We start from the raw sequence: 27528 nt of genomic DNA on the forward strand, positions 1-27528 counted from the left end.
ATATGTATATATATATATACATATATATATATATATATATATACATATATATATATATATATATATATATATATATATATATATATATATATATATATACATATATATATATATATATATACATATATATATATATATATACACATATATATATATATATATATATATATATATATATATATATATATATATATATATATATATATATATATATATATATATATATATATATATATATATATATATATATGTATATATATATCAGAGTTGTTAACAAGGTCAAAAGTAGCAAGGTCAAGGCCAAGAGTTTACGGTCAAAGCCAAGATTAAGAGTTTTAAGGCCAAGGCCTACGCAAACATTTTCAAGACCAAAAACTTCATATTTTGCCTTACGTTAGGGCCAAATTTTAACTAAACTGTAAGTAGCAAGTGCTGTGACAATAAAACAACATTTTGTAAAAATAAGTTGAATACTGCGCATAACCAAGGTTATGCGCAGTATTCAATGAAATCAATAAGAAAAAAAATATATTTTTTTTTAAGGTCAAGGCCAAAACAATCAAGGCCAAGGCCAAGACCAAGGACTAACAACTCAAATATATATATATATATATATATATATATATATATATATATATATATATATATATATATATATATATATATATATATATATATATATATATATATATATATATATATATATATATATATATATATATATATATATATATATATAAACTGTATATTAGGGGGTTGATTTTTCAACTTTTTTTTTTAAAAATCAATGGGTATATTTTTAAAAGCTGACATTTTTATATTTATTTATAAAAATGTAAACCTTAAGACATTTGATTGCAAAAATGTCACCCGTAAATATGAAATTGTAATATGAAAATAAAAAATTGTAAATGTTTTTTAACAATTTTTAATGTGTAGCACAAAGATATTGTAATTATAATAATTACAATATCATTGGTGTAGCGTGATACAAATAAACAAACATTTAAATATATAAGTTTGAGTATACATTGTTTGAATGCATCCGATGTTATCAATTTCTGCAAGCACAAGATTGAGTTATTGTCATTAGCAGTCAAGATAAACGTGTTCCAATCAAGGTGATTTTTTGTGTTTACTAGATTTCATTTTAGTTTTGCATGTAACTTAAAATTATTTCAATTTACTTTATATTTCAGAATGTCCAGAATAAGCTCCCAAGCTGAAAAACCTGAAAATATCAAAGCCTGGACAAAAAATCTAGTCCACTTTGAGAAATCAAAATCAACAAGATCTCACATACACAGAGTTTTGCAGCCACTTGGCATTATGAATAAAATGCCAAAAGCTTATTCTGTTATTGGTCGGTATAATTACTTATCAAATTTAGAGAAGTCAGTGTATTCCAGATGTAAAATGGTTTAACTGAGTTTACCAAAAATTAATGAAAGGTCTATAACAAAAAAAGTAGAAACTCTTATTAAGAAATATCATTCTGTTCAAAAATCCAAACAATGTTTTGAAGAAAAGTGGGATTATTTATTTGATATAACCAAAGTGAATGGTAACTGGCTTAGCAATGAAGATAAAGAATTTTATATATTACAGGTGGAAACTGATGGTCAATCTGGCTATTGCACATCAAAAATTGTTAAAGTACATCCATCTAAAGCTGGCAAGAAGAGAACTATCATAGCTGAAACAGGTACAGTAGAGGTCAGTGATGACAATAAAGGAGACAATGAACAAGATGATGAGCAAGATTCTGATTATAATCCGCCAGGCCAAAAAACAAAGAGAAAATATGAGAACACCACTGTTGCTGTTAACTTAGTTAAGAAGTCAAAACTAAGTATTAAGAGATCAACAGAAGTTTGAAAAAATTTATCTGAATGTGGTGTTAATGTGCAAGCACCATCCAAATCTGGGGTTTTTAGAGCTACAATGTCAGAAGCTCAAAAAATGGAAAAGCATATGATTAATCATTTAAAAAATGATGATTGGGTGTTGCATTTTGATGGTAAAAGAATTTCCGAGATTGAGTATCAAGTCTTGATTTTAAAAAAGGCAGAAAAGGAGGTCAAGTTAGCCATTTTGAAACTGGGTGATGGTAAAGCTAATAGTATTTACAGTGGAATAGCTGAAGTGCTAGATAAATTTCAACTATGGAGTAGTATTAAAGTTATAATATCTGATACCACAAGTGTTAATACTGGAAGTAAAAATAGAGTTGTAAGCCAACTTCAAAGAGAATTTGAAAGAAAAAATCTTGAACCAGTTCAATTTATTGGTTGTCAGCATCATGTGTTAGACACAATTTTGAAGCATTCCATGAATGAAATTTTAGATGAAGGAAAAAGCTCATCACCGGAAATACATTACAAATTTATTGTAAACCTGGAAAAAAACTATGAAAGTTTAAAATCAAACTTTAAGCAAGGTGAAAAAATTTGTAAAGTAAAGACTAATAAATGGAGAGATGGTATGGACTTTTTGTTTGAGTTGGTAAAGTTACCGATACATGAAGTTACCGATACATGAAGGTGAATGGTAGCTATCCGGCTATAAAATTCAAAAGTCTGCCATCATTGAACAATGCCAGATGGAATTCAAAAGCAATCTATGCTCTTCTGGCATATATTTTAAATGAGTCGAATAATAATCAACTTCGCATGGTTTGTGACTTCATTACATCAGCCTGGTCTGATATATGGTTTTCTGACATGCAATACTTAGAACATAATTTTAACAATTTAGATCAAGCAATAACTTTAACTACAGCCATGAAAACCTTGAAAACATTTTGGTCCCAGGAGCCCAGTTGCATACAAGGAAATCAGAGATCTAATATCTGTGCGGAAAGAGCCATAAAAATTATGCAAGAAATTTATGCAAAAGATATTGACAAGATGAACTTCAGATTTATTCTGCACAACAACTTTTAAATTGCACAAACAATTGATCTTTGTATATTAATGAACAGAAAGTTTTGTAAAAATAAATTGCTATTTTTCTGTTAATTTGTCGATTTTTACGTTATATTTTTTTACTTACGGGGGACATTTTTGAAACTTTAGTCAGTAAAACTTTTGCAATTGGTAATCTGATGTAGAATGTCAGATTTTGGCACTATACCCATGTATAGTTGTAAAAAAATCAACCCCCTACTGTATATATATATATATATATATATATATATATATATATATATATATATATATATATATATATATATATATATATATATCTATATATATATATATATATATATATATATATATATATATATATATATATATATATATATATATATATATATATATATATATATATATATATATATATATATATATATATCTATATATATATATATATATATATATATATATATATATATATATATATACAGTTTATAAACCTAATTTATAAACTCAAGGTCAGCAAAATAAGTTGAAAAAGCTTTTTTTCAATGCTAGATTCATTTTTTATTCATTGTCTAAATTGTTTAAATAAAAAAAACAAACTGTTTGTATCCTTATTTTAGTTTGTATCCATTATTTCTATGGCTCAGGTTTAACACAACTGGTTTAACACATTCAATGCCTAATGTCGAGTCTAGTACGTTTTTTGATCGTATTGGGAGAAAACAAGTTTTATTATTTCCAAAATGAGAAAATTGATCATAAATTGTAAACGCCACAAAATTTTTAATGAAATTAGAAATCTATTGATAAATGTATTTAAAAATTTTAAATCTTTTTTTCCTCACGTGTAATGGAGGGATTTATTTTGAGGCCATTTTTGTTTCGAAACAAGAGAGTATTTTTTGTAAAACGTCCAGTTTGCAACAAATATGAAAATACAAAAAAAAAATTGCATTATAGCTTGATTATCATCAGCTATCTTGAACATAAAAAACTGCACATAAAACGCTTTAATAAAACGTGTAAAAACCCGGGAAATATTAAATTTAAGGTATGAGCAGAATTAACTCAGCCCATAGTTTAAATTCGATAGAGTTCAAAAAAATTAAAATATAGACAGCAAACTATAGTGTTGATTTTTTCTTGTTAACCCATTAGATGATGAGTTTTTTTAATAAACTTTTCTTGAACTTTTAAAGTAAACTTTAAACAAAAGTTATAAATTTTATTTTAAAATGTTACTTATTTTGAAATCCAAAAAACCCTGAAACCATCACTACAACAACTACATAAAAATTAGAAGAAAATTATTTTTAAAATAATTAAACAACGCCTCCTACCATAATTTTAAATATTTTTAACTTTTTTTTATTATTTATTTATTTAGTACTTATTACTATTTGTAAGTAACCTCGATGTAACCATTTAGAATATATATTAAATTTAATTTTTTTTACATTAATTACTTTTTTCAAATAGATATAAATAAAGTCACGTGATTTACAAAGATAACAAAACATCGGTTATTAAAAGTTGTCCAATCATCCTCGTTGGCGTACTTTTTGAATTAGTTGATTCGTTTTAAATCATAAGGCTAACGTCCTTCTTTTCTTCTATCAGGGATTTACAACATTTAATCAAGTAAAATTATTCAATAAAATAATAATTCGGGACATTAATTAGTATCAAGTTCTCAAAGAAATTCTAAGTAAATTTATTCTCGTGATGAACAAAATTTCTAATACAGAAAAATATCGGCAGAAAATGGCTGAAAAACCCAAAATAACGACACTTCCTTTAGATAAAATTACTCCTGCACCTGAATTAGCCGAAGAAATTATTAACCCTGATACTGGTGTAGTGTATATACGTGGGAAATTTCTTGGAAAAGTAAGAATATTATACTTATTTGTTATGTACAATTTTGCTGCTATATATTGTTTTACCTTTAAATTCTTTGAATACTGAATACGATGCAGTATTTTTCTTGTTGAAAATTAAAGATTTACTTGGTATAATTTTTTTTTATTTAATTGTGTTAAAATTTTAAGTTTAAATACTAACTTGAATCATTTATAAATTCTCTTGAAATATAGCTCCAAAAAAAGTTCTACTTTTATGTTAAACTTATAAAATTATGTCAAATTTAGCAATAATATTTGTTTTAAAGGCTATTTAAGTTGTGATTTAATGTAGAAGTATTTTTGTGCTTAATAGAACTAGCTGTGTAAAGAGTTTTCCTATACCTAAATCTTATCATTGATTATACATAAGTATAATCAATGATAAGTATGTGTATTGAAATTTTTAAAATGATCAATTATTAGATAATGATATATCATTGAAAGATATTTAATACAGTATCTTGAGGTTATAAAATTATAAATGTTTAACAATTAAATTTTTTTTTATGTTTTTAAGTAACAAATTTTAGATACAGGGATTTGTTGAAGAAACTTGTCAAAATATAGTTTTTTTAACCTAAATTGTTGTTACTTAGTCAATTCATAACTCGATGCTTTTATATTAGCATCAAAAGATCGCTGTAACAAGGGTATACAAATTTATATTGGGATTTACCCACTGGGTGTATCCAGGGAACTAGAGGGGGTGTCAAACCATCACCTTTATAAGAAAGGTGCACACATCCTACAATATGATAAATGAAGTTTTATAACAATCATTTTAAACAATTGACATCATGTTAAGATAAGCTAGAGCTGCCTATAATTTTTTTTGGAAGTTTCATTACTTAAGGTATTTATTTTGGAAGTTTTATCACTTGAGGTATCTATTTTGGAAGTTTCATCACTTGTGATACCTTTTTGCAAGTTTCATCATTTTTGGTATCTATTTTATAAGTTTCATCATTTGCGATAGTATGTGATAAAACTTATTATCAAAATTAACAGTAAAGTGAGAGATACCAGATACCAAATTTACCATTAAAACGAGATACAATAAAAAAATACCTTTTTTCATTGTATTTCATTTTCATGTTAACAAAATATATCTTATGACAAGATATGTTTAGAAAACATTACTTGCAGCATTCCCCCATTATCTATTGTATGCCTTTTATTGTTTATTATTTGTATAAACAATATTTACTTACTGTCTTGCATACTAAATTTAATATTTTATAATCACTGTAACATGAATAGAGAACTTATATACTTGGGAACTTAAGAACTTCAATGAATGGTTAAAATCTATTAAAATCTCTTTGAATATAACTAAAAGCAAATATATTATCTTTTCAAAATCTTCTAAATCTGACACCACATTCTTAATGTCTCTTGATGTTTCAGTAGGTAGTCTGTATTATATTCTTAGGCATACTACTTGATATTTGACTAAATATAATAGTTTAATAGAAAATAAAATTTCAAAAAGCATTGGAATTATGTACAAAAAAAGATATATATGTTCAACCCTCGGAATTAGGTTTGGCATTCGGCAATGCCGACCTAACTGTCGACCTGAAAGTGTTTTAGGTTGGCAAAAAATTGCCGACCTCGTTTCTATGTTTTATGGTAAGACCTTTGTATCAAATAATTTTTGTTGACCTGACGCCGACCTCTAAAAGATTTACATTTACTGAAATACATTTTTCCTAATTCCGAGGGTTGTATGTTGGGTATAAACTGTTAAAAATCTGTTTAGTTATCAAATTCTCTTTGGCTATATTAGTTACTGTAACATTTTCTTAACAAGCACTTGTTTGTTTAAACGAACACATACTTATAAAAAACAAAAACAACCAAGCCATCTTATATTAAATGCAAATAGATACACTAGACAACACAGTCATAAAATATTAAATAGTGCATACACTTGACAACCTAGTGAATTCGCACTAGTGCTAATAACCACTGCTCAGAGAGTTTAGAGTGTTTACGAGTTTAAGTTTAGAGTGTTTACGAGTTAAATATTTATATTAAAGTTATCCCAGATAGAGTATCCAGGCAGATATCCGGATCGGATTTGTATATTATCTGATATCTAGTATCTGGCCGGATAAAATAATCTGGTTGGCTATGCCAGATATTTCATGTTAATAAGTAATAAAAAAAAACTTCTTTTAACTATTGCTGCAGTCATAGAGATGCACAATTTAGACCTAATTAAACCATTTAAATCAAAAAAAAAATTTTTTAAGTTATATAGTTCAGATAAATAAAAATTAACTGAGCATAAGAAATCTATAAACAATAAAATTTCTCTGTGTTAAGGTAACAAGGCCTTTATCGCTTTTTCTTATAAATATTTCCATTTTCAAAAAACAATTTCCTTGAAAAATGCAGAAGATACTGGTGGTTCTAATAATTTATGGACTAGTTCTTTTAGCAAAATATGATAACCAACCATTTATCATTACTAATACTAGTGAGTTCTAAAGGAATCATTGTAGCTATTTTTTTATGTTTTTGCTTCAGCTTTTCATTATTAATATCCCATATTAATTTGATGAATAATTTAATTGAAATTAACTTTAAATGTGAAATGAAAAATCTAATGTCTAACTTTGATAGACATTTGCTATTTCATTTCATACATTTTCTTTACAATTAACATGCTGGTCGCATAATTTTTGGATAATTATCCAGGTATCTGGCTGAATTTTTAAAAATGCTGGTCATTTCTAATTTATAGTATACTTTTATTCATGTTTAGATTAAAAAGTTATATGCTTTTAAATATTTTTGAATACCATTTAAAGATCATAAATATCAAACAAAGCATTTATTGCATAAATATCAGGTATCAAAATCTTTGTTAAAAAAATCTTAGTTCCTAGGGTGTTTTCATTTAATTTACTTTACCCACTACAATCATAAATCTGGGATTCTTTTCATGATTTTCTTGGTGACAGTTCTTAGGCTGATGTCTTTTCTCTCTCTGATGATAATTGGACCTCCTACTTAATCTTCTGGATCCAGGCAATTATGTAAGCTTTCTTCTTGGCTTAAACCTTGTGCAGCTTCTATTTCTAATTGTAATCATTTTTTTCATCTGTTTGAACAGATTTACTTAGTGCTGGCTTTTTAGATGAGCTGCATGCAAGTCCACTAGTTGAACCTCCATCATCTTTTAATATTTTTTGCAATTGCTGCATTTGGTCTGACATTTCCCATTCTTGGTTTTGTAGTTCTATATTGCTTTCTTTATTATTTCAGTTTCCATGTCTCGAAATTTATATGAATGTACATTACTCTAAATAGTTTTTCACCTAAAATATAATAAATACTTATACATTTATTGTTATTATTATGGTACTAACTGCAAACTCCAACAATTTTTGAAATATTATTATGGTACTAGCAACAAACTCCAACAATATTTGAAATATTATTATGGTACTAACAACAAACTCCAACAATATTTGAAATATTATTATGGTATTAATAGCAAACTCCAGCAATATTTAAAATAAGACAGCAGAGTTAAACTCAAATGCAACAACACAAGCCACAAAATTTAAAACAAACTTTTTTCCACAAATTATATTACTGTAAATTGTAACCAACATAAAATAAAATACTCACTGCAGTTATCCTTATTTTAATACTAATTTCAAAAAATTTAAATGATCTTGGATGTAACTACAAGACACGTAATGTTATAATAATATTAAAAATATATATTGCTATATATTTTTTTTATTTTTTTACTCACTAAAGTTATTATTTTCTTCAGAAATTTGTATCAAAATTCTTTTATTATTGTTATTTTAGGGTGGTTTTGCAAAGTGTTATGAAATGACTGACAAAGTAACTAATTCTGTTTTTGCTGGAAAAATAGTACCCAAATCTCTTTTAACAAAAAGTCATCAAAGAGACAAGGTATGTTTACAAACCTTATAATAAAACTTAATTAAATTAACATGTGTTTACTTATTTTATTTCATCTTTTTTATGACATGTTTTTAAATGTAGTGACTTAATAAAATGCTTTTAAATGTAGTTAATAAGATGTTTTTAAATGCAGTGACTAAATAAATATGCTCAAACATTCTTGTAAAGCTGAACAATTACTCAGCGTTTTTGGAGTAAATTGCTTAGCTTTACGTGAATAAAAATTTGAGCAAGTTTGCTAAAATTTTTATTCATGTAAAGCTGAACTCAAAAACGCTGAGTAAAAGCAATTGCTTTTCTTTATTCACCTCGTCTATTATGTTTAATACTAGCAGTAAATTAACATAATTTATTTGTAGTGTGTTTTATAACCTAATATAATACATAAATCACAATAATACTATACTAGTAATTAAAAATGAATTGTGGTCTACTTTAGCACAACTTGTTTTGTTTTAATTTTTGTATAAATTTACATACAACTTTTTATTTTCTTTCTCTTATATAAATTTATATTAAAGAAAAAAATGTTGTTTTTATTTCAGGAAAATTGTTTTCACAGTTTTGCAAGAGATTTATGTTTGTTTTGAAAATTGAACAAAATTTTGGTTTAATTTTTCTGCAAAAATGTACATTAAACATTTTCAATCCATTAAATCGTAATCTGTCAGTAACCAACTAATAACATTAAAATATGTAAACCTAAATAGCATGTTATGTGTTTGACATTGTTATGCTGTTATTAAAATTTTTATCCATAAAAATTAGAATCTTTTTGTAAAAATAGCAACAAAATACAAATATGTTTTGCAAATTGTAATTTTGCATTGGCAATTTTTGTTTTTGTTGGCAATGTTTATTTGAAAAGTTTAAAATAATTGAGTAAATTGAAACATAACTTTTTTTGTAATTAATAATGTCTATTATTATTATTATTATTATTATTATATTATTATTATATTATTACTATTATTATTATTAATATTGTTATTTTTATTTATTTTTAATGATAAAGATGGCACAAGAAATTCAGATCCATCGCGAACTTTCTTATAAGCATATTGTTGGTTTTCATAGTTATTTTGAAGATGCACATTATGTTTATATTATACTGGAACTATGTAATAAACGTGTAAGTTTTATTTTATTATATATATCTTTTTAACTAAAACTTTATGTTTAGGTAAAACAGTCTCATTGCTAAAGTTTATAATATGAAACCTAATGTTATAACCTCTTGCAATTAAAGCTATTAATTTGTCAGGTGGGGTACTTCCATGATAAGCTGTCTTGTTGTTATACTCTTTTGAAAAACTGAATAATTTTAATTGTATATATTTTTTAATTGTATATATTTTTTAATTGTATATATTTTTTAATTGTATATATTTTTTAATGTATATATTTTTTAATCGTATATATTTTTTTGAGAGTAGTTAATTTAAAATACATACATTTTGTTTCTCTCCTGAAGAAATCTTGTTTGTGTTGGTTTACCTTGTATCATTTATGTTACTTTTTTTGACTGGATCTAAGTGAGGATATCACACTAAAGTTATGTAGTCCAACAACTGCATAGTATAATGTAGTCCAGAGATTGTGTGATTTTATTTAGTCTAGAGTCTGTGTGATATTATTTAGTCCAGAAGGATGTGTTATATTGTGCAGTCCAAAGACAATTAGTAAGTGACCAGGGCCCTGTCCCCGGCTGAAAATGAGACTTTTTGCAAACCTGGTCCCAGCCTCGGCAAAAGTATAAGATTTAGCAGGGGTTGATAGCCGGGGCTAGAAAGAAATTTTTTAATACATTATATACTATAATTTTATATATACTATTTATTTTATATATACTTACATTTACTATTTATTAAATTCTGGCATATATTTATATATTTTTAAACTCTAATTAATTTCTAACAAGATTGCAAGCAACCAATGCAGTAATGAGGAGGGACCTTGGGGGCCTAGGCCCTGAGCACCATTTTGGTAAGGGCAGAAAATTGGACAATTTTACTTTCAATATTTTAAGTTAGTTTATTGTAAAGGTAGCAATTTTCAATTATTAAGATTATTTATCTCTTCCCACTTCATCACTCGCAAGTTTCTTTCCTCAATGTCTTGCACAATTCATAACTTAATTTAAAAAAAATCTTATTTATGCAATAATTAAATTTTGTAAAAATGCCGTAAAAAAAGATATTTTGTGCATTATAAAGTTATTAAAAATTTAAAAATGGCACCTCCAAAAAAAACCATCAGGGGCATATTACAAAAAACAAAAAAGACAAAGAGAAGAAAGTGAAAAGAAACTAGAAAAATTAAAAAAAAAAATGGTTTGTGAAAGACACTGATAGTTTGTTAGTGCATCCCAAAATGAAAATTTAACTGAAAAAGAAGATTCAACTGAAATAACTCCATGTCAAATGCAGGCTTTTATGAATTCATCCAATCAAGATATTAACAAAATTCAGTCTTACTCACCGTTATCAAATCAAGATCTAAACAAAACTAAGGTTTTTCAAATTTCTGATATAGACATAGCACTTGTTGAGGATTTTTTAGTAAGTGGTAAAAAAAAATAACTTTCAACCATCAAATCCCAAAGAAGAAGGAAAAAAAGATATTCCAAACACAAATTTTGTGCTAAAAGGTCCTGCCACATGGCCACAAATAACTGATCAAGTGAGGTGCTTTTTAATTGAAAATGGTCCTGGGCATAAATCAGAGAAACCTTTCCATCAACTTCTTCTTCTGATACAAAATAAGACATTTCAGTTCAAAGTGGTTCAAAAAGATGCTTGCCAATGGCAAACTTTGTTTTGTACTTTTTTTCTTAACAAAAGCTAATAAGTTGTCTGATATTTCTAAAGAATTTAGTGTCTGGAAAAAACTTAATCCCAAAAATTCCTGAACATGAGAATAGTCCTGAGCATAGAAAATGCTATGCAATTTGGAAGGAGATGGAGCAAAATTTTAAAAAAGGCCAAACTTTAGACAATGACCTTCAGAGAACAATAAATCGAGAAGCAAACAAATGGAAGAACATTTTGAAAATTATTGTTGATGTCATATTTTTCTGTGCAAATAATAATTTAGCTCTAAGAGGCAGTAATGATGCAATAGGGAAACAAAAAAGTGGAATCTTTTTAAGTACCTTAAAGTTGATGAGTCATTAAAATCCTCTATTGGCAGACCATATTGCAACAATAAAAGCTTGATGTATATTAAACTTATTTGTTATTGTTAATAAATTTTTAAGTGCTTAAGAATTTTTGTATTGGGGCCATTTTCAATTTTTTTGTTACTATCTCTCAAAGGTTCAAACCACAGCCTGTAAATGCGATTAGAAGTTACTAAATTAGTTTTTTGGAGAAGGAAGGTCATTTTTAAGGGTACATTATTTTTATGAGGGGGTGGGGCTGGCAGGGCCATTTTTAGTGGGTAGGCGCCAAATGTTTTCAGGCCCCTGGCGCCATTTTAGCTTGCTACTGCACTGCAAGCAACCACTATTAAGTTATGAGTTATTTTAAATAGAGAATAAGTTAAAGTACTAGGAAACAGTAAACTAAAGGCTCAAAAAGTTCTAGGTTGTAAAAAAAGGAAAACATGAAGAAAGGTAAGAGTTATAAGGTTTTTTTTTGATGTGCAAGGAAAAAAACTGGATTAATAAAAGTTTTTATAGCATAAAGGGACAGATACAGTAAAAGGATGCAACTTATTGTATAAGAAGCCAAATAAGAATGAGTTTTGGTTTATCATAATAGAGGTAGCTCATTTGAGCATTCACCATAATTATATTTGAAGAAAAAGAAAGAAATACAACCTTATAACAGTGGGAGAGTGGCTTAAGCTTGGCAGATAAAGCAGGTCTAATTACATTTACAATTTTGTAGTAAATAAAGGAATTTTATTGTCTAACGAAAATTGTGAATTTTAAGTCCAGAATTTAAATCCATAAGCCACTGTAAGCCTTAGGCTGTTACAAAAGAGAGATCAGATTAAAAATTGGCTGCTTGTTCTAAGCAGTTAAAAATAGAGCCACTTTAGATGTAAAATTTTCATGAAGATCATTATTGTAGATAAGAAACAATACAGGAGCAAAGATAGAACCTTGTGGTACCCTTAAAGTTACTTGAAATAAAGAAGAGTGTAGGCCTTCAAGAATAACTTTAATACTGCAATTAGAAATAAATTAATCTCAAAAGCTTTATATAAAAAACTAACAACAGAGTGAGGACTATTCTAGTATAGTTAAAGTGTTTTCTAGAGTTTTGAAAAATTGGAACCACTTATTTAGTACTTTTTAAAAATTTAGCAAAAATTGAAGAGAGTTCTGGAGAACACTTTTTTAAGACTATGATGGAAATCTTGTCTAGAGCGCAAACTGAAGATGTTTTTAATTAAGAATTACAGGGTGCGGCAGCGATTCGTGAATTTTTTAGAACATTTTTCAAAATGAATTTTTAAAGCACTACAAGGTTATATTCATGGAATATTAATAAAAGAAAAGTTAAAGATAAATACTTTTTCCACCTTAGCATTTAATTAAGTCTCCTTTTTTTTGATTGCTGCCTCAAGCCTAGGACGAAAGGACTGGAAGGTGCTTATTATATGGTCCCTTGACATTGAGTTCCAAGCACTGGTAATTGATGACTTCAGTGACTTGACACTTGAGTGAGCCTTTTTGCAACCCTTACTCTTAACTACTCTCCACACTATAGTCAAGGGGATTCAGGTCAGGGTTGGATGGTGGCCAAGAGTGTTTGGGCCAGAAGTTAGCCATATTGTCCTGAAGATATTGTTGAGTTTTTCTGGACCCATGACAAGGTGCATTGTCCTGTTGGAAAATGTAATTGTTTTCTGAGAATGTCTTCTTCAGCCATAACACTACATAGTGTTTTAGTAAGCTAATATACAAATCAGAGGTAACTTTTTCTTTCTCGTTGATGTAGATTGGTGAACATTTCTCTCCATTAGAAGCGATGATTCCTAGCATCATGATGGACTGAGGGTGCTTGGTGTGACACACGGTTGGTGCTTTGTCACCCTTATGCACAATGAATCTGTCATATCGCCTATTTATCACACAGTCAACACTAAAAGTTTTTCATCTGAGAAAACTTTAACTGTTGATGAAGCATGGCTTTTTAGCTGATTTAGAAGCTTCTTTGATTGTTCCAATCGTAAAGTTTTTAGTCTTTCTGTTAAAAGTTGACATGAAGGTTGGGGCACACTGACTTTTCCAAATGTTTTTAGAGTTCTTCTGACTGTCCTTTCATCAACATTAAACAATTTTGCTGTCTTTCTAATGGATACAGTAGGTTTCTTTTCAGCATGCTTTTTAAGCTTTTCTGTGAACTTTTTATCAACTTTTTTATTCACTGGAGATGGCATTTTGGCTCTTTCAGCACTGCCACGTTTAACCACTTTGTAAAATGTAGTTTTAGATACTCCAGAAACATGAATCACTTCACTTGCAGACAAAGCTGTGTGAATCAAATTTAAAACTTCAGTTCTTTTGGCTTCCATTGTAAAACTTTTAACTAAAATGTGTTTTATTTACTATTTTATTAAATTATTTAAATCTAAGACGGTCATTGAACATTAATCAACAAAGCAAATTGCAGAAGTATTTTATTTACATTACAAAACCTAGCCAAAAATTAGTTCGCGAATCGCTGTCGCACCATGTAATTTTAGCGTTGGAAGCCAGAGTGATTTGGATGTTTAACAATAGGTTAATCTGTTTAACTGTCCAATTAGAGTAAGATTTCTTTGCAAAAAACTCTGCTTTATTCTTGGGAAAAGTAAAAAGATCAGACCCATGAGTTAGAGATTAAATGTTAGATTTACTTTAGTTAATGACACTGATGAAGACTAACCAAAAGTCTCTAGAACCTAACGTCTGAGATAGTATACAAGATTTAGTAAACTGAGAATAACAGAGCTTAACATCAGGCAGGACATTTTTACATTGGCTTCTTGGAATAATAAAAGGACATTTGTTCTTAAGAGAGGTGTTCTTATAAAAAAGATGTAAAAAATGATTAAAGTTTAATAAAGAAACTGGTCTTAAAATTGAAAAGAAGGAACAAAAGCTTTTAAACTTTTATTCCAGAAGGAATAAAAGCTGCCAAGATGTGCTTTATGCATACATATTATGGATATAAACATACATGTTTGCTATTTATCTAGATGCTGGCATACAATATCCTTACATATTATATAAACTTTAGTATTTATATCGTGTGGTATTTGCCAAAAGTGAAGATAATCATGTTGATCATAATGATGTTTATATATGCATATATATAAAAAATATAACATGAATTTTGAATTTAAAAGTTCTACTTTAGAATGTATAAATGTTTATGCAGCCCCGGTCACAAACTTGGCCCCTGCCCCGGACCTATTACTAGTCAGGTGTACAATAATTTAGGTGCGTCTTTGTCCAAGTTTTTAAATAAGTGTTTCTAACATTTTTTTTAGCATTTCTGGACACAAATTTTGATTAGACAAATTCAAATCATTTGAAATCATAATTCCTAAACCTTTTAGTTCAACATTAGTTTCCAGAGGTTTTTATTGGTATTTTTGCTCCTATATGCATGGAATTAAATTTGTTTATGTTAAATTTTAAAACCCATAATTTTGACAGTTTATTTATTTTACTGTTGTTATCAACTTTGACCAAGTCAACTAAAAGTTGACTAGTCGAAAGTCAAAATTAGTTGACTAAGAAAAAACGAATAGTCAATTGAATCGTTTATAGACTTCCTACTAATCGACTATAGACGAATCGTCTATAGACTTTTTACTAATCAACTAAAAGTCGATTTAGATGAGTGAAAATTGTATAATTCTTTTATCTTTTCATTCGATTTAACTTTTCAATCTTTTACTTTTGTTTGTCTGTTTAAAAACAAAAGCATGCACTTTCCTATTTAAAGGTTCTGACCTGGTTTGATGAAGTGTATGTTGTGGGTGTATTGGCAAAAGATGTTAAGTTAAAAATTGGCAGTTATGACTTAATGATGCAGTGTTGTAAAGTTTACAATACTTTACAAACTGGCAAAATACAAGTCAAATAAAATATCTTTTAAGATGTTTAAATGTATTTTTATAACCAAAAAAAAGCTTTTCTCTGTTTATAATATTACATTTAACATTAACTCATAAAGCAGTTGTTTTATTTAGGTTAAAAGCTTTTAAATTAAAAATGCTGTGGGTATTTTTGTTAATTAATGATTTGGCTGTGTAACAGCACACATTATTTGTTGACTGTTACATCAATTTAATTTAACTATAATTATGTATAAATGTATCATACTCTTCAAACCATTCAAAAAGATTACAAAAATAACCAGCTCAGGTATTTGCATTTCAGAGGTTATAAACTTAAAACATTGTTTAACTTTAATGGGAAAGTAATTATACGGTTGCGATAAAACGATGCAATAAATCGTTCTCAGTGAAAGGCTGATTGACACCGATGAACCATCACCGGTGACTAGTAGCACTGATGATGATTTAACTCTACTTCGTAAGAAAAAGAAATTGCAAATGATATTAGTTTTTACATGAAACCGTTTGCTTAAATTGGACAGCAAACCCTTACAAGTGTTGGTTAGCAAGCACAAAACATCCTGAAAGAACTTGCTAAAAAAAATTTATTATTTGCTTGTGACAGTGTACATAGTGAATGGCTATTTTAGGAAGTATAACATCTCTAATTATAACTATTACTTATTTTTTGTTTACTCTTATAAAGTTTTATCTAATTCATAGCATATTAGCATTATTTTAGCTCTTTCCGGTGCTCTGTGATAAGACCGTGGGTACTTCTGGTAGCATCTTAATAACTACATTAAAAAAACAATAAAAACGATCATACATAATTAAACAATCAGTTATGTATTTCATTATTTTTTTTTCTTTTGCTTACTCAATGCTTTTGATTTTCATGAATACTTTCATACATATAAGGCTGCTTCAAGGTGGTTTGGGGGCCTGGGGCAAAATTAAGTTGTGAAGCTCCAAAATTAAAAGGTTTTCTATACAACCACATTGTATATATGATTGTAAAGACTTTGATATATACCAAGTATTTAAGGCAGTCTCTAAATCATTGGGGTCTAGGAATAAATTGTCCAGTTGTTGGAGTGGGGGTTCCTTCATATTGTTTTGCTACATTAACATTTAAATAATATGATGTTAAAAAATAGAAAGCGAAAATAAATTACTTTATTATTTTTATGAAAATTTATTTCAAAAAAATAAATTATTCCCATTTTTCAACTAAATTAACTTCTAGTCGACTAAGTTGATTTTTAAAATGTATTAGTCGATTTTTGAAAATATATAAGTCTTTTATATTTAAGAAACTTTGATTATATTCTTACATTTTAATTATTCCCAACTTCCCCTTAGAATAAAAGTTTTCGTGTTTATATAGAGTTTGACCGCAATCCAATCCTTGGTAGTTTTAATTGTATTGGAACAGGTTTAAAATGTGAGCAATTTCTCGTAGTTGTCTTGTTATTTATATCAGATTTGGCTGTTATCATTGTTCCTTTGATTTCCGTAATCAGGAATGGATGATTTTTGAAAGATGGCGATAGTTTGTTAATTTTATCTTGTTTTACTAATACTTTGGTTCCAATTTGTCATTTGTATTGGCAGTCGACTTAAACCGTTTGTCATGAAGTTGTTTTGCGTGTGATTTCGATCTCAATTAGTTTTTATAAGCTATTTCTTTTTGACTGATGGTTGATTTATTGTCTGTTGGAGGTATTGTATGGTTTATTTTACAATTAAACATTGTCTGCTGGTGCTATATTTGTTGTGCAACGGGGAGTATTTCTATATGAAAATAAAATTTTTTGAATTTCTTGGGTAAAATCTTTTTTTTTCTATTGTAGCAGTTCGAATAATTTTGGTTAGAGGTTGGTTGAAACGTTCTATGTCTCTGTTGCCCTGCAGCCATCATGGAGTAATGTGTCTGTGATGAATTCCATATGAATTCATTAATGATTGAACTAAGTATGAGTGAAAAGAAGGGCCGTTGTCCGTAATGATGGTGCAAGGTATTCCGAATAGCACTATAATATTGGCAAGTGTTAGAATAAATGTTTGCATTTGTTGAGTTTACTATTTCGGCATATGGATATTTGAATGTCTGATCGGTAAATGTTAGGATGTATTTCCTGTTTGGGAATGGACCTAAATAGACAGTGTTAATTGTTTCCCACACGTTTTGAGGGTTTCCGTTATACAGAGCGGTGCAGGTGTGTTTTGCTTAGTTTACAAAATAAGCCTTACAGATAATAGTTTACAAGTCGTGCAGTTCAGTTTTTCTTTAATCATTATGTCCATATGTGGAAAATATACTTTTGAATATATAAGGGCTTTCGTTTTTGTTATTCCCATGTGACCTACATGTGCTAAATCAATAACTTCCTTTTGGAGTAATTTAGGTATGACAATTCTTTTATTTTTCAATATTAAGTTATTATCCGTTGTGACAATTAATTCATATTTAAATTTACAAAACTTATTCAAATAGGCGACATCGTCTCTGAGTTTAAAATTTTAAACTTTTGTCTAAATAGTGCCATTTGTTCTCTCTTATCAACGTAGCAAGTTGCTGTAGTGTCTTGTCGGAAAGTATGTATGCTTTTATTTTATTGATATTAATGGCGTGTGGTTTGGCAAAATTGCTTATGAAATTTACATATTCTTCTATCTTGAACAATTTTGTTGTGTCGTTGTGAAAAGGATCTCTACTTGCATAATCGCTTATATTTTCCTTGCTTTTGACATGTTTTAACACGAATGAAAAACTTAGTAACCTGAGTCATTCTCTCAATTCTTAAAGAAATTATAGATTTTGGGTTGTTCAATAATGTTATTATTGATCTGTGATCATTGAATATCATTGGTTGTGTTTGCATCCATATACTATGCTGAGGCATTCTCTTTCAAGTTGTGAATGTTTTTGTTCCATTTTTGATAAAGCTCATGATGAATATGAAATTATTTTAACTTTGCCATCTTTCTTTGACCTTTGCAGTAATATAGCAGATATTCTGAAAGGACTTGCATCCATTCAGAATATCTGCTATAAGAATAGTTTATAGAATAAGTGTAAAGAATAGTTTCTTTTTTTTTTTTTGTCAAAAAATGTTAAACCTGTCTCAGTTGATAAGAAGTTTTTTAGGGTATTGAATGTAGTTTGACATTCTTCAGACCATTTATACTTGGCGTCCTTTTTTTAGTTATTTACGAAGTGGATGAGTAATTGTACTGAAGTCGTTTATGAACCTTTTAAAATAATTCATCAACTCTAAAAAACTTCTCAGCAACTTTTTCTGAGTCGCTGTGAGTTAGGCTTTATACCATCCTAAGAATAATTGTATCTGTAAAAAATATACATTTACTTAAATTTAGTGTTAACCCGGTATCACTTAATCTTTGTAACACCTTTAAGAGTGTAATGTTGTGTTCGTTTGTTTTCGTTTTTCCCATAGACTAAAATATCATCTACAATTTTAATTACCCCTGTTATACCTGAAAGTGTTTGTTTTAGTGCATGTTATAGTTCTTCTTGAGCTGAGTTAACCTCAAAAGTTAATCTTTTAAACCTTTTAAGACGTTTGTTTGATTGGAATGTTGTTATAGATCTTGATTCAGGAGATAATTTGAGTTGGTAAAAAGCACTATTTAAATCTAGTTTACTAAAGACTGAAGAACCTATAATTTGATTAATTATATCGTCTATAATTGGGGTGGAGTAACACGTCTTTGAAATAGCTTTGTTAGCACATCGCATATCTATATAAATCCTAATATCATCTCCTTTTGGAACTATGACTAATGGGTTTATCCATGGTGTTGGAGCGTTTGTCATGTCTTCAATTGAGTTCGGTTCTTCTAACTCTAAAAGTTTTTTATCTACTAATTCTTCTAATGCAAACAAAATTTGTTGTTCTTTTTGAACAATTGGTTATAATTACTATCTATATTTAAATGGGCTATTTTGTTTTTTAACTTTCCTATTTTCCCACTAAATAAGCCTGATAGTAGATTTTTGTGATTTGTTTCTAATACTAAAAAGGTAGTTAGCGTCATTTTAGTTAGCATTTCCACTAATGTTGAAAACTCGCCACTTACTTTGAGGTAAGGTTGGTTTGCACCGTATGATAAGACTTTTTTTTTTTAAATGAATTTGTGGTTTTGAAGTGTTTTTCAGCTGGTAAAATGTGTTTTTTTTAATGATGTTTACAGATGCACCAATATCTACTAATGCTTTTAACTTGTATTAGTTTATGTATACAGTTGTTGAAAAATTAACCATTTCTTCAATAACTTTCTGTTTTTGTGTTCCCAGTAGTCTCATGTTGTTGTCGTGTAAAACTATTTGTTTTCGAGAATAGTTATTAACAGAATAAACATTTTCAATATTGTACTTTAAATAATACTTTTTTTTTGACTTTTCTTCTTTATTGTCAGAAACCTAAAACAAATCACGAGTTTTTTTAAAAAATGTCTCCATATTATTCAACGAGCGAAAACCCATAGAATTAAAAGGTTTTGAAATTTCGCACAACTTATTGTTTATATGTTTTTTTTCATGCAGCAACTTGAGAAATGGCCATTTATTTACAATTATAACACGTTTTTCCTGCTGCTGGACACACATCTGAGTGTAGGTATTCTCCCCCACAGTTAAAGCATTGTTTTTTCTTTGGAAACTTTTTTTAAACTTGTTATTTGAACAAAAAAGTTTACGTTTATTGGATTTCCTTCTGTTGCGTATATGGCAAATTGCGTCTTCTTTGTTGTGGTGTTGTTTTACCACTTCTAACTGGACTTTTTATTGCTTCAAATGTTTTTGCAATGGTTAAAATTTCGGTCAGACTTTTATTTTAGTTTTGGAAAGAGTAGTTTCTAAGTTTTTTTATGGTTGTTGATAGCTCTATTTGTTGTTTCATGGCTAAATCAGTGTCGTGAAACTTCCTAGCTTGTTTCTTGAGTCGTATAAAAAAATGGTGAGTTGACTCCTTGTGTAATTGTTTCATTTATCGCAAAATAAATGTCTCCTAATTTATGTTCATTTGCTGCTTGAAATGATTATCAAAAGATTCTATAACTTCTTGAAGTGTTTTTTTTTGGTTGTTTGGTCATTTAGATTCTTGTATATTTCATAGGTTTCATCCCCAATATATGTCAACAGCATTGATAGATTTCGTTGATTGTCCGTTATGCCAATCGCTGTACATAGAATGTGAAAACTTTTCACATAATTATTCCACTTTGAATAGAGTACACTCGAGTCTTGTGTAGGATCAAATGTAGGAAAATTTGGTAATGTAGGATTAGAAATAAGTGAATCCATTTAAAAAAAAAAAATTTTTATTTAGTTTAATCTTCGTCGCCAATTTTATATTTAAGAAACTTTGATTATATTCTTACATTTTATTTATTCCCAACTCCCCCTTACAATAAGATTTATTTATTCCCAACTCTCCCTTACAATAAGAGTTTCTGTATTTATATAGAATTTGACCGCAATCCAATCTTAATCATGGTAGTTATTCTCCTTCTTTATTGCGATACAACAAAGTCGATTTAGTCGACAGTCTATTATTTAATAGTCGACAGTCAATTATTTAATAGTCGTAACAACACTAATTTATTTAGATAATTATATAAACAGTAAACATAAATACACCGGAAAAAGAACCTTACGCACACCACTTGTAACTGGCGTCTAATTAAAAAACTTGTCATTAGAAACAACAGGTTGCACTCTGTTACATACAAAATTTCTACACCCTTTAAGTGTATTATTTTGAATACCATAACTTTTTTGTGTAGGACGCTATCTGTCATAAGGCGCAGAATCAAAAGCTTTGACATCTAAGAGTATAATATCTATTATTCTTCCATTGCCTGTTTTATTAAATCCATAAATTAATCAAAAAGGTCTGTATAACAGTTTTCATTTCTATTAAATCCATGCTGTTTCTTAGTCAAACATTTATTTTTTTTCAAATGCAACATAAATGTAGTTATAGTTTCAATTACTTTGCTTATAACTAAAGAAAGCAAAAATGCATTGACATCAGTGCTTTTTAAAGGAACACAAGTCAACTTTTGTATTTGTTTTATTTTTCCTTATTTGTTTACATTTTTGATGTGACAAAATTTTTTTCCTTGGTTTCAAGTTACAGGTTAGCAGAAAGATAAACGTAAAAAAAAGTTTACAGAAAGTCAAGTTAACATTAAAAGATATATAAGTTTAATCAAGTTTTTATAACTGTATTTCATTTAATTATATTAGAAATCATAAATTTAAGTCTGGAATTTGTTTTAGTCTATGATGGAATTGTATAAGCGCAGAAAAGCTGTGACTGAACCTGAAGTTAGATTTTATATGAAACAGATTGTTGACGCTGTTTGCTTTCTTCATAGTAAACATATAATTCATAGAGATTTGAAACTTGGAAATCTATTTTTAAATGATGACTTTCAAGTCAAAATTGGTGATTTTGGTCTTGCTACTAGAGTAGAGTTTGATGGAGAAAGAAAGAAGTAAGTATAACTTCATTTTGAAAAAGAAATTGTTTTATATGGTATGTTAGTATGGGAGGGGTACTCGATTTGGTGATGCAACATTTTTTATCAGGACAGTTACAAATTTGTTGCATAATTTTAGAAGGGGTTCAGTAAAGCAAAACATTTGTTACTATTAAAAAGTTACTATATTATTTTTAGAACATTATGTGGCACGCCAAATTACATAGCTCCTGAAGTTCTTTGTAAAAAAGGTCATAGTTATGAAGTTGATGTGTGGTCTGTTGGCTGCATTTTGTAAGTTTATGTTATAATGATTTATAAAAGTAAATAGAAAAAATTAAGTATATAGTTTGTTCTTTAAAGGTATGTAGAAATTCTAAATTAAAGCTTTTTGTGTAATATAGAAAAAAAATATATATATCTTTTTCAAAAAATTCACATTTTTTTAAAGATATACTTTACTTGTTGGTAAGCCTCCATTTGAAACTATGTCTTTAAAGGAAACATATCATCGAATTAAAAAAAATGAATATTATATCCCTGCTAAAGTTCCTCATTCTGCTCAAATGTTAATCATTAAGATGCTTCGTCCAGAGCCAGAGACACGACCTACAATGAAAGAGGTTTGTTTCTGATTTATTCATATAAATTTTATAAATATTCATTCATATAAATTTTTTAAGTATACATATAGTTATTTTATTAAGTAAAGTGAGGGGTGTTTTAAGTTTAATAAGTAAAATGAAGAGATTTCTGGTGGCCTTTTTTTGTTTTGTGTCCAAAAAGGGACTCTCAAAAACAAGTCAGGATATGTCACCAATAGTTCTCTGGATTTTGTTCAAATTTTAAGTGAGAAGTCCTGAAGTTGCATTGAAACAATACAAAGCAAATCTGGTTTAGACACATGTAAACATTGAGTTTTAACTTTCAATGTTCAGAAATGGAAAAATAAAATGGCTATCAAACCAAGTTGCAATGGAGGTGGAAAAGACATTCATAATGCTTTTTAACAAAAATTTGAGTTTACCAAAGGTCCTAAAAGCCGTAATTGACTCCTCAAAAAACACAAGTGATGATGAGTGTTTCGGAGATTGCTCTTTGGATCATTTGTCTCTATAGATGAGGACTCTCTTCCTGTGCACTTTATTTATACTCTGTATTTGCTACTGTAAGTTGCCATTTCTTTACTTTTATTCACCTAAGATAAAGATGTATGATAATTAGTGTTATGTAAAATGTATGGTAATTAATGTTTGCTTTTTTAGGCTGACTTTTTTTGCATAATGATAAAGATGACAACTTTGTTGAAACCACTACAGATAATATCTATGATTAACAAACAACTGAAAAGTATAATGTTGATATCACATATTATAGTGAATCTTCTGGAGAAAATAGCTCTACTGAGGAAGAGGTCATTTCTGCACAAGTAAGTGGGCAAAGACATGGCCGTGGAATGTGTGGACAAGGTATGCGACAGAGACATGGCATTTGTTGTGGATATAGTTAAAGAAATCAATCAACTATCTGTAAAAAAACTGATAGTAACCCTAATTGGTCTAAAAGTTATTAGACAACAATGTGTACATCAACAGGAATGGCAATATCAAATTTCTTAAATTTGTGGGGTTGAGCCAAGAAACTACTTTGTCAGAAATGTTGCTGCAGTTTCTTTACCAACTCTAATAGTGGTTGCTTGCAGCCTTGTTGGAAGTGAAGATGTTAAAAAAAAAATATATCTTAAGTTTTCAATAAAGTTTAAATTTTTTTCAAATGAAAAGAAAAACTTTTTCGATAAAGTAAAAAAAACTCCTTTACCTTGCTTCATATGGTGTATCTGAAAAAGTTTTTAAGATTATCAAATCATTTCTTTCTAACCACTTTATCAAAGCTATCCTCGATTGCCAGCACTCTTTTTCATATCCAGTAACTTCTGGGATACCCCAAGGTTCTATCCTTGATCCTGTTTTGTTTCTTATCTACATTAATGATCTTCCTGACAATCTTACATCTAAAGTGGCTCTATTTGGTGATTACTCAACTTTATACTCCTGTCTTGACAAAAAGTCTTATCTTTTCGAACAGAACAGGCAGTCAATCTTGAATCTGATCTCACTTCTGTAACAGATTGGTGTTTGCAGTGGCTTGTGAATTTTAACACCAATAAAACTCAATTAGAAACTGCAAACAACTATCCCAATTCCACAGTCAACATTCCTATATTAATGAACCCTCTCGCTGAGTCAATTAATTGCAAAGTTAGCATCTGCTAAAGTTGCTTCCTTTATCTTGCTCACCATTTTCTTACTCCTGATTCCATTCTCTAGTTCTACAAATCTTTTATACCTACCAAATATGACAACAGTATTCTATACCTTGTATGTAATACTGTTGTCATATTTATATGGTTCTTCTAATGATACTCTTTCTCTTCTAGACAGGGTTTAAAAACACATTGTAAACGTAGTTGGACCTGCCCTATCTGCCAAACTTGAGCCTCTCTCTTTTCCATAAATACTATTATGTTCGCTGCTCAAAGAAGTTTACTGTATCTGTTTCTGCATGCTCTAAAAACTTTTATTTGTTTAGTTTTTTTTCCCGCACTTCATCTCTTTGGAACTCCCTTCCATCATCATGTTTTCCTGACTCTTACAACCTACAACTTTTCAAGTCGTTTGTCAACCGTTTCCTTGCTCTCTAACTCCATTCTTTTTTTTCTTCTAGTAACTCCTAACTTGATTGTGCTTTCTTGCAGCTTTGTTGGGATTGAGTCAAATGTAAAAAAAAAAATTTATAGTGAGGGTGAACAAAGTTTATTGCTCTAGGTGGTATTTGACCTCATGGAAAAATTATCTTGACAAGGACATCACCTGTACATTGATAATTTTTATTCCAGTCTTATCTCATCAAAAGTCTAAAGGATAGACAAACATGCTTTTAAAACAGTTCAAGCAAATAGGGGATGAGTTTATGAAGAACTTAAAGGATGCCAAACTTGAAATAGTTGAATCCTTGTATATTGAAATTGATCACATCATTGCAGTTTATTTCAAGGATAAGACATTGATGTTGTAGAAAAGTGTGATCAACAATTATACTATCGCATATCAGTAAAATTGTGACAAATAGTCTTTTTTAGACTATTTGAAATGTTTATTAGTAAAAGTATGTTATTATTTTTTAAGTTTCCTAGTTTTAGAAGAAGAAATATTCCCATAAAAAAATTTAGAGAAATGCTAGTTCATGAAATGATTCAGTGCTATCTGACTTAAAAGCAGATAGCCTTATTTGCAAGACAGACCATCCTAGTTTGGAGCTAAAGCCTGTATCAAAGATTGATGATTTGGATGCTACCATATTGGCAGGGAAACACTTTTTATCTAGAATAAATTTGAGAAGAAAGTGCAGTTTGTGTGTTTACAAAGTTAATCCACAGACTTGAATGTGAAATAACAAACCTACTGTCAATTATTGTAAAACATGTAAAAAATATGTGCGTAAGAACTCTTTTCAAAACTTTCATTCTAAAAATAAAATGTAGAATCTAGTTTCTGATTTCCTTCATCAATTTTTTTCACCTTCAAAGGTTAAAAGTAATTTATACATCAATATAACGTTATTAGAAATTTTCATTTTTTTTTTCATAATTTCTGTGTTTACATTTTTTCAGATATTTCAATAATCATTTGATGAAATTCCAAAATGTTAATTTTGTTTAATCACTAAGACACGTTACTAGAATGATCGAAAAGCTTAAATCTTAAAAAACATTTATTCTGTTAATAATAAAAATTAAAATAAGTAAATGAGTACCTTTAAAAGTGGGTGAACTATCCATTGAAGTTAGTATTTTTACTTAAATGTTTCACAATTTGTTTAGTAGAAAAGATCAGCTTTGTTACTAATTTACTGCTGTACAAATATTATAAAGTGTTTTTTATGAATTTTGCAATTATCACATGCAGATAAAGCTTTACTTTTATTTTACTTTTTTGTTTACTTTTTATTGCTTTTCTAGTGTCAGGAAGATCGCTTTTTCACAGATGGTTTCACACCAATTAGCTTGCCTAATAGTTCTCTTACTATGGCTCCTCGTTTTGCTTCTGCCCAATATTACTCTGATCGAAGACCATTAAGTGATGCTAATCGTGATTTAGGAAAAGCTGTATTATCAAATATTCCAGAGAGTAGTACTACTATTGATAAAAATAATGTTAGCCGAGCTGTATTTGTAAAAGATGGGCTAGGTCACGAAATAGATGAAGATCCTGCTGAAGAAACTGATGGTTTTTATAAATTAATTTTTTGTTTTGTAACTAGTATCAAAGTTATTAGATTAATAATGACACCTTGGACAAGTTTTTGACAATTATACTTATTAATATGTTATAAGATATTAATTTTGTACTGAGAATTTGTAAAACACTTTGAGAAAATATAAATTATTTATTCTTTATTAGGAGAGCCAGATGATCATTACTTAGGACATCTTCAAAAACTTTTGGACAGAGTTTTAGAGTCAAGACCTGCTGATCGAGATAACATTAATATGGGTTTGATTTTATTTTATTTTTTAAATCTCTGTGGTAAGATAAAATGAAGTTAAGTTTTTAAGAAAAAATATCAAGGTAAAATTTAATGGTTTTTTGTTCATCAAATAAAAAATGCTTATTTACTTAGGTAGGTCGATTTTTTGTTTTTTTGTTTTTTAAATGCAGTAATATTAGTTAATGATATTATTTATTAATATTAGTAATATTAATTAATGGTTACCTTATATTAGTTAATAGTATTAGTTGATAATAATAGTTAATAATATTAGTTAATAATTGAGTAATTACAGTTACTGTAACAAAATATAGTTTATAATAGAATAATTATTATAGAAATAAAGTTTTATAAAATTCCATGTATATTGTGTTAAATATGACTTTCCAGTTTATAAATTATTTGGGGCTCAGAAAATTACTAATATCTGATTCTAGTATACTATAAGTATATGGGGAAATATAAAAACCGACTTTTGTTAAGAATTCCTTTCGCATAAAACAAGTAAAACACTGTTTTACTTGTTTTATGCAAAAGGAATTCTTTGACCTTATTATGCTATAGTTTAATATATAATAAAAAGTAATACAATGGGTGAGCTGTCCAATAAGTATTCT

At 28.3% G+C, this 27528-nt stretch overlaps 1 protein-coding gene across 1 annotated transcript in view; it reads left to right on the plus strand.

Moving 5' to 3' along the window:
• Positions 1 to 4428: 4428 nt before the first annotated feature.
• The window catches only part of LOC136071951 (serine/threonine-protein kinase PLK1-like), a 49818-nt gene continuing 26718 nt past the window's right edge, over positions 4429 to 27528 (plus strand). The window contains exons 1-8 of the mRNA XM_065797893.1: positions 4429 to 4814; positions 8663 to 8770; positions 9798 to 9914; positions 22161 to 22378; positions 22562 to 22657; positions 22815 to 22986; positions 26382 to 26649; positions 26824 to 26916. Of these exons, the coding sequence (XP_065653965.1) occupies positions 4650 to 4814; positions 8663 to 8770; positions 9798 to 9914; positions 22161 to 22378; positions 22562 to 22657; positions 22815 to 22986; positions 26382 to 26649; positions 26824 to 26916 (1237 nt within the window). The 5' untranslated portion in view covers positions 4429 to 4649. The remainder of the gene's footprint in view (positions 4815 to 8662; positions 8771 to 9797; positions 9915 to 22160; positions 22379 to 22561; positions 22658 to 22814; positions 22987 to 26381; positions 26650 to 26823; positions 26917 to 27528) is intronic.

The sequence above is a fragment of the Hydra vulgaris genome, chromosome 05 (assembly GCF_038396675.1).
Source record: "Hydra vulgaris chromosome 05, alternate assembly HydraT2T_AEP".
NCBI lineage: Eukaryota > Metazoa > Cnidaria > Hydrozoa > Anthoathecata > Hydridae > Hydra > Hydra vulgaris.